General features: G+C 51.7%; 6 protein-coding genes across 6 annotated transcripts; 3 read left to right on the top strand and 3 right to left on the bottom strand.

Moving 5' to 3' along the window:
- Positions 1 to 302: 302 nt before the first annotated feature.
- IAQ61_010227 (uncharacterized protein) lies at positions 303 to 1,299 on the bottom strand (the record flags this gene model as incomplete). Its single annotated transcript, XM_066098709.1, has 2 exons — positions 303 to 947; positions 1,048 to 1,299. 2 exons carry the CDS (start codon positions 1,297 to 1,299, stop codon positions 303 to 305), a joined length of 897 nt encoding a protein of 298 aa, XP_065951254.1.
- Positions 1,300 to 1,679: 380 nt separating this feature from the next.
- Positions 1,680 to 3,980, top strand: IAQ61_010226 (uncharacterized protein; the record flags this gene model as incomplete). The annotated part of the gene is made up of 6 exons (XM_003841553.2): positions 1,680 to 1,745; positions 1,815 to 1,909; positions 1,956 to 2,714; positions 2,765 to 3,100; positions 3,149 to 3,566; positions 3,618 to 3,980. 6 exons carry the CDS (start codon positions 1,680 to 1,682, stop codon positions 3,723 to 3,725), a joined length of 1,782 nt encoding a protein of 593 aa, XP_003841601.1. The 3' UTR covers positions 3,726 to 3,980.
- Positions 3,981 to 4,325: 345 nt separating this feature from the next.
- On the bottom strand, positions 4,326 to 5,357 carry IAQ61_010225 (uncharacterized protein; the record flags this gene model as incomplete). The annotated part of the gene is made up of 4 exons (XM_066098708.1): positions 4,326 to 4,525; positions 4,576 to 4,646; positions 5,010 to 5,050; positions 5,349 to 5,357. 4 exons carry the CDS (start codon positions 5,355 to 5,357, stop codon positions 4,326 to 4,328), a joined length of 321 nt encoding a protein of 106 aa, XP_065951253.1.
- A 1,556-nt stretch (positions 5,358 to 6,913) lies between these two features.
- On the bottom strand, positions 6,914 to 7,558 carry IAQ61_010224 (uncharacterized protein; the record flags this gene model as incomplete). The annotated part of the gene is made up of 3 exons (XM_066098707.1): positions 7,464 to 7,558; positions 7,134 to 7,427; positions 6,914 to 7,075 (listed from the first exon to the last, which is right to left on the bottom strand). Exons 1-3 carry the CDS (start codon positions 7,533 to 7,535, stop codon positions 6,914 to 6,916), a joined length of 528 nt encoding a protein of 175 aa, XP_065951252.1. The 5' UTR covers positions 7,536 to 7,558.
- A 1,415-nt stretch (positions 7,559 to 8,973) lies between these two features.
- On the top strand, positions 8,974 to 9,504 carry IAQ61_010223 (uncharacterized protein; the record flags this gene model as incomplete). The annotated part of the gene is made up of 1 exon (XM_066098706.1): positions 8,974 to 9,504. The coding sequence occupies one exon, from the start codon at positions 8,974 to 8,976 to the stop codon at positions 9,502 to 9,504; it is 531 nt and encodes a 176-aa protein (XP_065951251.1).
- Positions 9,505 to 9,561: 57 nt separating this feature from the next.
- IAQ61_010222 (uncharacterized protein) lies at positions 9,562 to 10,401 on the top strand (the record flags this gene model as incomplete). The annotated part of the gene is made up of 1 exon (XM_066098705.1): positions 9,562 to 10,401. The coding sequence occupies one exon, from the start codon at positions 9,562 to 9,564 to the stop codon at positions 10,399 to 10,401; it is 840 nt and encodes a 279-aa protein (XP_065951250.1).
- Between the last annotated feature and the right edge of the window lie 2,675 nt (positions 10,402 to 13,076).

Here is a 13,076-nt window from a genome sequence, read left to right as displayed (position 1 = left end):
CGGTCTACGCGCAGTGGATGTCGGGTGAGGATGGTTTTGCGGGGCTGGGGATGCGGCGTGGTGCAAATCAAGTGGTTCTGGCTTTATGCCTGGGCTGCTTTCGTTTTGTGCTGCGTTTGGGGCGGATGTGCGACATTTTTTTGTATATTTTAGATTGGGGATTTTGTGGTGGTGGTGATGTATGTGAAGTGAAGACCGGGGAGTTACAATCTCATTGTCAGCATAATGGCTTGTTTTGCGTGCTGCGTTGTTGTCTTGACTTGGTTCTTCGTGTGTGTATATCAAGCCCCTTTTCTTCTTTCTTACCGCCCAACCAAGCCCTCAAACAACTCATCCCTCTTCCTCCTCACCTCATCCAACCTCACCTCCAACTTTGCAACCTCCTTCCTCGCCGCCTCCCTCTCGGCCGGCAACCCCGCAAACTGGGCGACCTCGCTCTCGAGGCCCTCGACCCTGGCCCTAATCTCATCCAAGGCCTTTTGCTGCTCCAGCATCTCGACAATCGCCTCGGCAGAGCCAATGTACTTTGAGCCGGGCGTCATGTTGCGGTTCTGACTCGCCTGCAGCGCAGCAAGTTTATCCTCGTGCTCGCGAATCTTGGTCTTGAGGTGTTTTGTTTGGCGCGTTTGATCGGCGGTTTGGCGTTGGAGGGAGGGTGGTGTGGCAAAGGCGGGGTTCATGGCGAATTCGTTGAGTTGGGCGCGGAGCAGGGTGTGTTGTTTGGAGAGGTAGGCTTGGAGGGTGTGGATGTGGGCGAGTTGGTTGGAGAGGGTTTGCGAGGTAGTGGTGTGTTGGATGAGGGCGTGGGCTAGGGTGGAGGGATTCGCGGTCGGGGTGTTGAGGGATACGGCTGTGGAGGCGAGGGCGTGGAGTGCGGCGGAGCCTTCTGGTGTGAGGTTGGATTGGAGGGTGGAAAGGATGCGTTGGTCGTCTTTGTGAGTTTTGATCTGGATGTTTGTTGTGAGCGGGGGAGCTGTACGTAGAGCTGGCTTTATCTAACATGTGTGTATGTTTTCTATGCGTGTGTGTATGTAAGGCCTCTCATACCTCGTCCAACTCCTTCAATGCCTCCCGCTCTACGCGATCTAGTAGTATTCGTTCCTCGTCGGCCCGCTCGTTCGCCATGGAAAGCTCGCGGAGTGCCTTGAGGGTTTCCTCGTTGCGTTCAAACGTCGGTACTGTGCGACCTGAGTATTTATACGAGAGCCAAGAGTCAATATGTGCCCAATCCTGGGCCTGGGCGCGTTGTTGTCGCGCTTTCGAAGGCGAGAAGAGGTCGGAAGGAGTGAGGTTGTCCATGGTGAACGGTTTGTTTACCATGTGATTCGGGGAGCGTGAAAGACAAATTGCTGTGGCAACCACTTAATCAAGAGGACGAAATATCCCAGGTGATGTAGATTGGCTCGCTGTATATCCAGTATACAGCGACTGTAGACGACCGCAGTTGGAGGATGACGGTGGATGTGGAGGTTTAGCGTGAATGGGGTTATCGATAAGCCTAAAGTCTACCACAGAAAGTTGCAACTGTCAACTGCCGAAGTCGGAGTTAGCGCCGTTGACTATCAATCGAGTTGCCATTGCAGTCAAATCTCACTGAGAACTTGCGCAACACCTTTCCACTCATTGGTTTCTAACTTTCTCTGTACATTGTTGTCAACTTCTCGTCACAGCTCACCGTCATGGCGCCTATAGCGCTCGAAAACAATGTCGAAGTAGGCGAGAGTCTTCCACCAGCAACCGAGCACGTGAGTCAACCATCGTTTTCTCAGCAACACGATATATGTAGAACTCTATTGAAGACTGACGTACCTTAGGCCGTCAGTGTCTCACTGCCAACCTGGAGAGCAAATGTGGGATACGAAGAGGGTGAAGAATGGGTCGTCAGCAAGATGGTGACTGGTTACCCCAGGTACGTGGTGGCGGACTGGATGCAAATCACGCACTGATAGTGAAAGATTTTTCATCCACAAGCTTATCCAGCGATTTGTAACTGCAATATTGGACAAGTATGGGCAGGAGGGTGAAGGAGCCATGCTATTTCCAACACATGCCACCGCCTCCAGATGTCGAGACTTTCTACTGCGGCAAACTCCTGATCTAGATGTTACCCAAGTGCGGATTCTCAACTTTGTTCCAGCTGCTGAGAAGGCTCGCACGGAGGAACTATCAATCATTTCACCGAGAGTCTCGGCTGTATCGTTTCCCCAGGCCCGATTCAGTATCGCGAAGCAGTTCTGGCAACACTCCGGAGACGGTGTGTCCAGTCGGAGAGCGGAATACTGCTATCATTTGTTCACAAAGGGTGTACTCGTAGAATCCTCTACCTTGAAACAGCCCTCTAGGGCCTGTAAAGGACCAAAGCGGTATCGAAAAACGACATCTATTGATCTTGGAGAGTCAGACAATGATACGGACGCGGCTGCTGAAGTTCAAGATCCCACTCAATTTGTTGAAGAACGCTTCGGAAGGAATCTGGACCTTTCAATGACCAAGAATGCAAAGCTGGCGATACGAAGACGTATTGCGGGATCGTTGACAGCAGATGTTGCCTTATCAGAGGCATTGACTATGGAGAAGGATACCACCATGACACGACAGGTCGCCGATTTCTCTGAAGATGACGTCTATCTTTACCCGACTGGAATGAGCTCAATATTCAACACTCACAGAAATCTACTGAGGGTGAAAGGACCGCTAAAGGCCATTGTCTTTGGGTACGCTTCATGTTGCCCGCAAGTTGTGATTAGCACCCTAACAAAAATAGTTTCCCGTACATTGACACATTAAAGATCACTGAGAAGTTCGGAGTCGGCTCTCTCTTCTACGGCTTCGGCTCCAACGAAGAGCTTGACGATCTCGAAAGGCGATTAGAAGGCGGTGAGAGATTCATGGCTTTGTTCACAGAATTCCCGGGGAACCCACTTCTCAGATCCCCAGATCTAGAAAGAATACGAAGGCTAGCAGACCAATACGATTTCTACGTGGTTGTTGACGAAACGATTGGCAATTTCATCAACGTTAACGTTCTCCCCTATGCCGATGTAGTTGTCAGCAGTCTCACAAAAGTTTTCAGTGGTGACAGTAATGTCATGGGTGGAGGGTAAATAAACCCTCTCATAATTTCAAGGCGGCCAACTAACATGAGCAGTCTCGTCCTCAGTCCTAAATCCAAGGACTACGCCCTTCTAAAACGCGCTTGGAATGAAGACTACGAAGACAATCACTGGGCAGAAGACAGCATCTTCCTCGAGCGCAACAGCCGCGACTTTGTCTCCCGCATCGACCGCATCGGTACAAATGCAGAAGCCATCTGCGAAGTACTCTCCTCACACCCTCGCGTCAAGCAAGTAAACTACCCCAAGACCAGTCCTACACGTGTCAACTACGACAAGTGCCGTAATCCCAATGGCAACTATGGTGGTCTACTTTCTGCGACGTTTTACACGAGGGATGATGCGATTGCGTTCTTTGATAACCTGGACACGGTCAAGGGACCAAGTTTGGGTACAAACTTTACACTTAGCTCGCCCTATGTCATTCTGGCGCATTATGGGGAGCTGGATTGGGTATGTTTTGCTTGTCCGACGGCGTACTCGTGCGTGCTGACATATTATTAGTGTGCGAAGTGGGGAGTCGAAGCAGATCTGATACGGTTCAGTGTTGGACTCGAGGAGACGGCGAAGTTGGTGGATACTTTCAGGAGAGCGCTGGACGCGCTGCCATAGAGAGACAGGTTTCAGTCGGTGTGTGTGCGTGGTGAGTCATAGTAAATGAAGGCCCGCAGATATCAATCAAAGCAAAACGGTTTGGACAACACCGAAGATGAAAGAGGTTACTGGCGTGCATGTGTGAGAATACCGATGAGTTGGAATGCGTCGAGAGCCAGTTGTATCTACGTCGCAGGATTTGTATATTTATCACAGCACAGAAAGAGATCATCTGCCGAAAGTTGCGCTAATCGCTACCGGCGAACTGTTAATAGGACTGATATAGCTGGTATTGACGATCATATAGCTATATCGCTATTGTTAATGGTTCAATCTAGTCATGGTTTTCTCTCTGAATCGTGGCAACACCCGTCAATCCTCCCAATCCTTCAACTATATCCACCAGAACGGAGCACCTAGTTTGAAAACGGCCATGTCCTTATGCTACACAGACATTGCCAATGTAGGCTATTGAGCGGAGAGGAGACGTAACAACCTCCGTCTCAAGACATGTACACGTACCCAACAATGGGGCATTGGGTATCCATCCCCATCCTCCCATTCAAAATCCTTCTTATCACAACATCTTCCAACCCCCAACCCCAACCCTCCCCCCAACTACTCCATACAGAAGGATTCCGACTGCTGCGACAATCCCCCCGAATGCTGCTGGAGAAAGCAGTCGTCGTATTCGCATTTGATACCCGTCTTTGCTTGCGTTGCTTGAGCGTGTACGCATTGAATCCCCCTCGTTCCCTGCGCGTAGCTTGCGTTGCTTGCGTTGCTTGAGTCTGCTTCGCATTGACTCCTTCTCGTTGCTTGCGTTGCTTGAGCTATCCGCATCCAACAAGCCTACATTGCTGCGTACCTGCTTCGCGCGCTGCTCGAGCCCGATTCGCATGGAATCCCCGCTGCTCTTCGGTGCCTGCGTGGCTTGTGCTGCTTGCGTGGCTTGCGTTGTTTCGAGCTAGTCCCAGGCCCACGGGGTAGACTTTGGCCAGAGTTGCGAGAAAATGGGGTGGGGGGGGAGGGGAGGAAAACCTGACCCCCTTTAGAATTTTTTTCCCCCTCATCCTTCCCCTTCCTCACTCGTGTTTCGGAGCCGAAAGCTTATAGTAGAGACTGGATTATCAAGAGACTATTTTTTATTGGATTTTTTTTTCACAAAGCTGCTACCGTACTACTAGACTATGTGTAATAATAGGCGTGTGTGCACTGGGTGGGCAGTGTTTCTTCTTCTTATCAGAACTAGGGTAGATGTTTATATTGTTCGGCACGAGATTGTGGGATTTTTCATGCTACCGGGTACTGAGTGCTGACGTTCTTTCAGTGCGTGGATTATCCTGGATGTCGATCGGGAAAGGTCAGCGTGGGGGTTTCGTGTTCGACTACACTGGGTGTACATTATCCGCCAAGATGATTGTAAAAAAAAAGGCTGACCAAGGTGCACAAATTGTGATTTGTTAGGACTAAGGAGCCGTTTACACGTAGCCTACCCGATTGACAAAAAAAAAGGCCAAGTCCGAAAAAGTAAGGAAAAAAAAGCAAAGAGAGTCTCATGCACAAGAATCTTTTTCGCAACATGTGTCTACATTATTCGGTACATTCGGTTCAACCTTATCCAAGATCGGCGTGACGTACCGTAGCCATTGCGGGCAAATCTCATGCCCAGTTCTTGGGTGTGTGGGCCGGGCCTGCGCTGTCTCTCTGATCATGACGATCCTCAAAAGTCTTGTGGCGCGGACAGCTCTGTGCCATAGCGAAGAGTGATGGTAGAATTGCGTTGTGAATATGCTCTCGTCAAACCTGCCATTGTTGCTTTTACGCCGCGCACCTGCAGGTACAAGTCTATTAGCCCTAGGCCTCCCCTATTATGATGCATACATGTAGGTACCCCACCCTGGCCGGCACACTTGCGTTAGGAGTATGTTGGTACTGGCCAGAGTCGGGCACGTGACGGCGTTCGCATTCCTATCCTGTAGAGTGTATTCAACTTGCGTGGTGATATCAAATATGCTATACTCAAGGGGCTGTCAGCTGTAAGTACGCACTGGTCCAAGACGAAAGAGGAGCCTTGGGCATGGAGCTTTGTCAGAGCAGATACAACTAGCGTGGCTGGTAAGCATGAACGAGCCTGCGGGTGTTCTGCGGGAGGTCCGCGGTATGGCGGGTACGTGCTGCCGAATGGGTGTGTCCAAGCTTGAAAGGCCTTGTATTTGCTCGGCATAATAACAGAAGAGTGCAGACATGCATAGCGAAAGATAGGGAAGGATGGTGGTCCTGTTAGGCGTAGACGCCGTAAAGAGACGGTGGCACTAACCATGGGAATGGTACCTATGGTAAGAAGGTTGTTCAAGAACAGCATTTTCTGTCGACATATCTGAGATCAGCGAATTTTTGTAACATTAAGTATACAATTTTTTCTACCTTTGCGTGGATGCAACGTCGTGGTCTTACCCCGGATGACAGAGTTTATTCTCCTAGCCTTCACGTAGAGCCGGCAAGCTAGTCATATGACCGGTACGAAGAATCAGTCAGGCTCTTTTTCCTCATTGGATATGGCTTCTCAGTCGTGTGTCATGACAATGCTGTGCCACATTGGCTAGATACTATCATCTTACATAGCAATTTCAAAGACGTGGAGTATTATCCCCGCGAAGGGAAGAATACTCTGGGTTGCCTGGTCTACCACAAGACCATACAATCCTAAAATCGAAGGTTTTCCGAACAGTTGATTGATTCGATTCGCTCGTACATGATCGTGAATCGTGATTCTTGACTGCCTCTGCCTTGCCCCTCATCTCATTCGCAGAGCACTCTACTTCTTCTAGGCCCTCGGTGTGCCCGTCAGGAGGCTTTCCAATTCGCAATCTTGACACGCTGCCCCACCCCCCCTGGAGCGGTAGAGGGGAGGGCTACGTCATGCTGCCTTTCGCCCAGTCATCACGCAACCCAGGTAACACAATGTTGAGGTGCTCAGCGCGGGCCATAGTCTGCGCGAGACATGAGATGCACCGCTGGAAAAGGTGTGCAATGTGTCGGCCACCACGGCCACCTAGCCAGCTGGTAGCTGCTTGACGGGTTTCTTAACATCTGTTTGACTTGGCGACTCGATTTTCTAGAACAAGAAACTATTGTACCTATGGGGCAAGACGGCCAATTTTCTGTCGGGGGTATTGTGGACTCTTCTGATTGCGTGAACTTTGTTAAGCACGACGGAAGATTGCCGGTCGGCATCTTCCACGCGGGGCCGCATATCGGCTGAATACTGGTTGGAGCATCATTGCGGCTACTGGGCCAATCAAACCGATGTATTGAGTGAGTGAAAGGAGGGCTTCAAGCCAGCGGGTACTACGCAGCACCGCCATCTAGGCCTCGTATTGATAGTACCAGTAAATGGAGTAGGTAGCCCAAGTACCTACATACGCCTAGTTCAAGACGAGATAGCTCGAGAGCGGCCGCTAGACTGTGTTGATGCCTGCAGGTGGGAGGAGTGAAGAAGGTGGTAGTGGTGGTGGTAGTAGTGGTGGCGGTAGTCGTTCTAGTGGTTCCAGTGGTGATAGTGGGTGGTGGTAGTGGTGGTGTGCCGGCAGAGGCTGAAGTGTCAAGGAAGCAATGTCCGCCCAATAAAGACAGGCTTGGCAGACCATGGCGCGACTGCCGCGCTCGCGCAGAGAGAAGGGGTCCAGCCTCCCAGAGTGTCCAAGTCTCCATCTCTGCCTGCGCATCCATTCATCTCATACATACCGTACATACCGTACCCTCATGCTCTACCGACCGACCCAAGAACAGCACGCACAGCCGTGACCCAGGTCCTGGTCTCCACATGGATACCAAAAGGCCTCTCTGCCCTGCATACCTACCGTACATGCCATACACTACCTAGGGCCTAGGGAGGGGGGCGGAAGCATTCATCCTGTTCGCTCTGCAATGGCCGTGGACGGCCTAGGTTTCCGCACTGCACAGCCATATCACACTCACCCCTCAGCAAAAACTATGGAGCCCCCCATGGACCTCCCCCCCCCCTTGCCGCATGCACGCCCTGCTCTTTGGCCTAAACAGCCACATGCAGACTATCATGACGTTTCCCCCCATGCCTTCTAGAAGCTGGAAGCTAGAAGCGGTGGCAGCAACTAGAATCACGACCACAACAACAAGAACAACAGCAACAAACAACAACACTGAACTGACACAGGGGCGCTGCCAGCGTCGCTATGGCTTCCCGTGCCTACACAACGGCCCGCTTCAACTCTCAAACTGGCTGCACGTGCTCGGCTGCTGTTGTTGCTTTGAAACCAAAAATAGAGTCACAGGATGAGCTGTGCATCGGCATAGCGTGACACGCGAGTTCAGCATGTGTCGAGAGAGCGGATACGGTTATTTCCCAAGCGACTCTGTGGCGCTGCCAGCCTTCCCTGACAACGATGCTTTGGCCGTGGAGCAAACGACGCAGTATCCCTGGTCCGATTACATCTCACCTGAATCGCCCCTTGTCCTCTCTATGGTCTATTGTCGCTGCCCATCCTAGTCTAACGCATAGATGCCTGACAGGGCGTCACAAACCGCCATACTGAAGGCAGCATAGTCCTCAGGCTCAAGTGCGGCACCCTCAACTTAGCGCCACCAACCTCTCTTTGGAGGAAAGGCAGCCTGCCACGCTCAGCAGCGCCGCGTCCACGGCTTTGCAAACGCCATGTCCGGCGAAAGAAATGTGTTTCCCCATGTCGCACAGGCTTGCCTAGTCTCTCCTCGGGTGCAGTGTTCACGGGGCGACGTCGACCTCGTTTTTTTCCTCATAGCCACGTGGGAAGAGTAGATTCTTTTTCGATATGGTCATGGATCTATGAGCTTGTTCGCTCAAAGGTTACAGAAACAGAATGGCTCCCTTCTCGTCTGGAGCGAGAACACCAGCGGCCCAGGCACCCATCATCAGTGCACGTCCTACGACTAGTCAACGGTCGGGGAGCATGGCCTTGTCGATGCTGGGATCTCAATCCTACGAGTCCCCCAGCCGCACAGCCGGGAAATGCGCTCTCAGCTGTTGGATCATGAAGCTCAGATGCTCAGTACCTAGAAATACAGGTATCCCCCATGCAGGGGCGTAGACCACGACCAGACATCGAGTGCAAAACTACGACACTGCCTTGGGATGACTGTAGGATCAAGTTGTTATATCACCTTACTATAATCTTCATTCAAGAAGACAAGTGTACGTCTACCCTACTGCTACCTGAAGACCTCAAATGCTATCCTTCAACATTTGATCATGACCCATCGGTCCCCCAAATATCACACACTACGGAAGTCGACAACCATCTCACGCAGACTTAGGAATCGCGCCGATCAAAATCTTGTTATTCAGCCTCTGGAATATCCACCTTCAAGGGTCATTCGTACGCGCCGTGCCGCAACGTTGCCCCGCCATAATCACCTTAATTGTCAGACGCCAGAACCTGAGCCATCGTCTTCAGTCTGGAAACCAGTAGAACTTCCCGAAACGACCTCAGATACTGCTTTCGCATACTCGGCCCACAGTGATACTGTGCATTCATACGATTTCCTTGTGCGCCAGCCAGTCCAACTTCTCGATAGCGTCTCGCCAAGTTCTACTCCAGAGTCCCAAGCCGGCTCAAAATTAGCGTCCGCACGCAACTATCACCTCCAGGAAGTCGAGGAATCGAGCTTTTATCCCTCACCCTTACAGTCTGTGACGGGTAGTCACGACTTCGAGCTGCAATCATCAGCAGACCGCGAACAGCCGCATGACCCTTTCACCGAATTGAAAGACATGAGGTAAGATCATTTATGCTGTGTGAGATGACAGTTCTAAAGCTTCAGCAGCACTCTAGGCTTCATGATGGCCCCTTCGCAGTATGGTATGAACCACTACGGTTCTGCACCAACCTCTTACTCGCCAAGTTACCCACCTCAGCATTCCTACGCAGAGCAGCGGTCGTCCGCGCCTGGACCATACAACTCGTCTTATGCCTCCAGTCCATCACTTGCTAATGATGTTCATGCCAGAAGGCAGGAACCACATACAGTGCTACCGCCATATCAAACTCCACAGTCGTTGCCTCGAAGTACGTACCAACAAGGGCAGCCCCCGGAGAGTATGCGTGGAGGCTCGGCTCCCTTAGCGTCTAACAACCACAACTATACTTACTCCGCACCTCCAAGCAGCCTTCCCAGCCAACCCCTGGGCAGCAATGCTTATCCACCGTACGTGTACATGGGGAATGAGGGCCGAAATAACATGCTGATGTGTCAAAGACCACAGTTATATCCACCAACTTCCTATGGCGTTGCCGATTATCATCCCCTTCCAACAATGTATCCACCATCATCAACAACACCGGCTGCCTACCCTTCATACGACGCTTCTCCTAGCATACCACCACCCCATGGAAATCCCGTTCCTGCCCTCTCCTCGTCTCCAGGAACACAGAACAGTGCTGTAATGCCCCGCATATTGAATTCCCGACCAAAGCCAACTTGTTGGGACCATGGCTGCAATGGGCGCCAATTCTCCACATTCAGCAACCTTCTACGTCATCAACGAGAGAAATCCGGAACAGCATCGAAAAGTTTCTGTCCAAAATGTGGTGCCGAGTTTACACGTACGACAGCTAGGAACGGACATATGGCACACGATAAGTGCAAAGTCAGACGAGCGTCAGAATCTGATAGGTAAATGCACGACTGCAGCGTCGTGAACCGGAAAATTGAATCCTACTGACTTTCTTGGGGGGCTGTCTGTGCAAATTGTTTGATCAAAGTACTATAAAAAGGTTTCCGAGCATAACAAAGGAAGCGTATGGCAAATCGCTACCTGAGTCACTCTGGGCGCAGCCGAACTTGGTTCACAAGCTGCGAAGCTTGGTACAATACAGAAGACGCACGAAGCAGCTACGACGCAGCATTCGAACACACGAAAAATGTCAACGAAGCGTCGATACCTAAGATCCGGTACTATCGAGATATACAAGCCCCATGGCTGCTGCAAGCTCATTCTACGCATCGTCGGCTGCTACTCGAGCAGACAAGATGAGATTCGCCCGAAACGATCACCACTACAAGTGACTCAATACCCGTCTCAAAGCTTTTGCAGCGACTCGGACACCGAAGATGAGCATGACAGCGTAATCGAGCAGCGTTAAGCCGTGCGCTGAGTACATCTGGTGATCGGATGTAGGCTACGGGCGGCCACCATGAGGGACTGCATGATTGTAGTACTGGTGACAGTGGATCCGAGTTCTTTGCTCGTTTTACAAGGGAATGGGTGCGGTTATTTGCAGATACAGTAATGTTGCGGGAGGATCAAAGGAACCTATGAACAAGGCGCATATAGGAGCAGCATCCTGAGACACGCTGCGGCTCCTGCCTCATAATATTTCCACATCTGTGGTTCACACCCACACTACCAACATCGTAGCAACTTGAGGAATATCCAACACATCAGCACAATATCAGCCCATCCATTTGACCAGCTGTGACTCTCCTAGTCTTGCGTCTGTATCACCTAGCTATAGAAGAATGTGGAATCGTCTCGATTTGCAGCGCATGGCTTGCGGCCATGAAGATGAACAGGCTACAGGCCGAATATGGAAACCCTGCTGATTGCAGGTTCTCTTTCCGGCTTTACATCATGGCGTGTGCGCTGTGCGCCATGCAAAAATTCTCACAATCTCTGGCCTGGATCGGATTCGTATTGGGCGAAATCTCAGACGGTGAAGCGCATCGTCACCCAATGCACGTCTCATTTGCCAAGTCTGCCCGGCAAGATTTTGGTTTAGCTCTGGACGGGTCCCGTTATATTTGAGCGAAAGATCAAGCTAGCGGGCCGTTGCTGCCACCACCTGGGCCGGAAAGCCTTGCATTATGCGACCAATAACCCAGTTATGGACCGCGGATTCCGAAGCGATCATAGCCGGGAGAGGGCACTGACACTTCCGACCAGTTCAGAGTCAAGATCCATGATCCAGGCTACGAATGTGAACCATGTTTTCGGGTTGGTCTGGCAGCCGGTGGTCTCTGCGCTGCCCCCATCAACCCCCCTTGCTCATCACCGGGCAGCGGATGCATACGCTACTGTATGTTCCTGGTCCTCTTGGGTACACCTGGCTGGCGGACGTCCGACGCTCGCGCCCATCAAAAATTGAACCCCTGTTGGCCAGTGGCTCGTATGGTTGGGGGGAGGGGGGGCAAGAAAAGGAGGGGGGGAGGGGGGGAGGAAGACAGCGACGTGGATACCCCAGTGATGAACAAAGTACACGTGCATCAGCTTACTTGTTGTGGCAGACCTTTCGTATTTAGCTAATGCCAGTGGTCGATTGAAGCTTCAGTAGGCACGCCAAGATATCATCGAGGTCCAGAGGCGTGTCCACCCCACGTCTGGGCGGAATGTTGCGCCACGGCGTGGATACCAGTACCGTCTGCTTCGATAATCGAAGGGGTTACCCCGTCGTCGACACTTTGCGATGTCTGATTCACGTATTACACAGTCCAGAGGTCGGCATGTGTCATGTCACTGTCCGTACACAGCGCCAGCACCGAGATGCAGTCTGCATTACACTACCATCATTGTTACCCCTCATATGCCACGCCCGGCGGCCCCAAGTTTTTAGAAGCGATAAATTAGCTTAAGGGTAGGGGTCGAGCTGGCCAGACTGCTGTCCGCGAAAGAATTACTCCGGGCATGCGCTCTCAGTCCATCGCTTTCCTTGAATGTTCATGACGTAAAGAGCCCATTTCGACAAATCCGACCCACCCTCAGTCACGACGACCGATATGCCTGTGACGAGATGTGGAACGGGGCTTACAATCTCACCAGGATGATCCAACGGGGCGCGGCTTTGCGGGAAGGATGAGCTGTCAGTGGATGCACGACGGCATTAGGGAATGAATGGGTTGAGGTTCCGAACGCTCATGGTTGTGAACGGGGCACGTGATCATATCTATTCGAACGAAACGATGCGTTCACGCTATCTCGCGCATGCTTTCCGAAAAGAGCTGGAGATGTTGGCCGAGCCATAGCCTGTTGCAGCCTATTGCAGTTCACCCTAACCCATCCCCGCTGAGGTCTTGAAGCTCAACGCGCGCATAATTTGGAATCAGATGAAGCGTGCTTCAGGCAGCCAGCCTAGCCGAGATTGTGCGCAATACGATCTCCGGAAAGGCGCAAGATGGTCCTATGGTAGGTTCGATGGCCGGGACAGTGGCCTACCTGGGTAACAACATTACCTGCGGCGCAGCACTCGTCTAACTTGTGGCCCCCATCCACTGACAATCATGCCTCCACCAGTTTGAGTCGTACGTTTACTATGGGGGCCTGAGGAAACCCCACACCCCCAAGCCTTTATGGAAAGT

Source organism: Plenodomus lingam (genome assembly GCF_022343315.1).
Source record: "Plenodomus lingam strain CAN1 chromosome Unknown contig_8, whole genome shotgun sequence".
In the NCBI taxonomy this organism is placed as follows: domain Eukaryota; kingdom Fungi; phylum Ascomycota; class Dothideomycetes; order Pleosporales; family Leptosphaeriaceae; genus Plenodomus; species Plenodomus lingam.
Note: the sequence above shows the minus strand (reverse complement) of the source record. Positions and strands in the feature narration are given on the sequence as shown.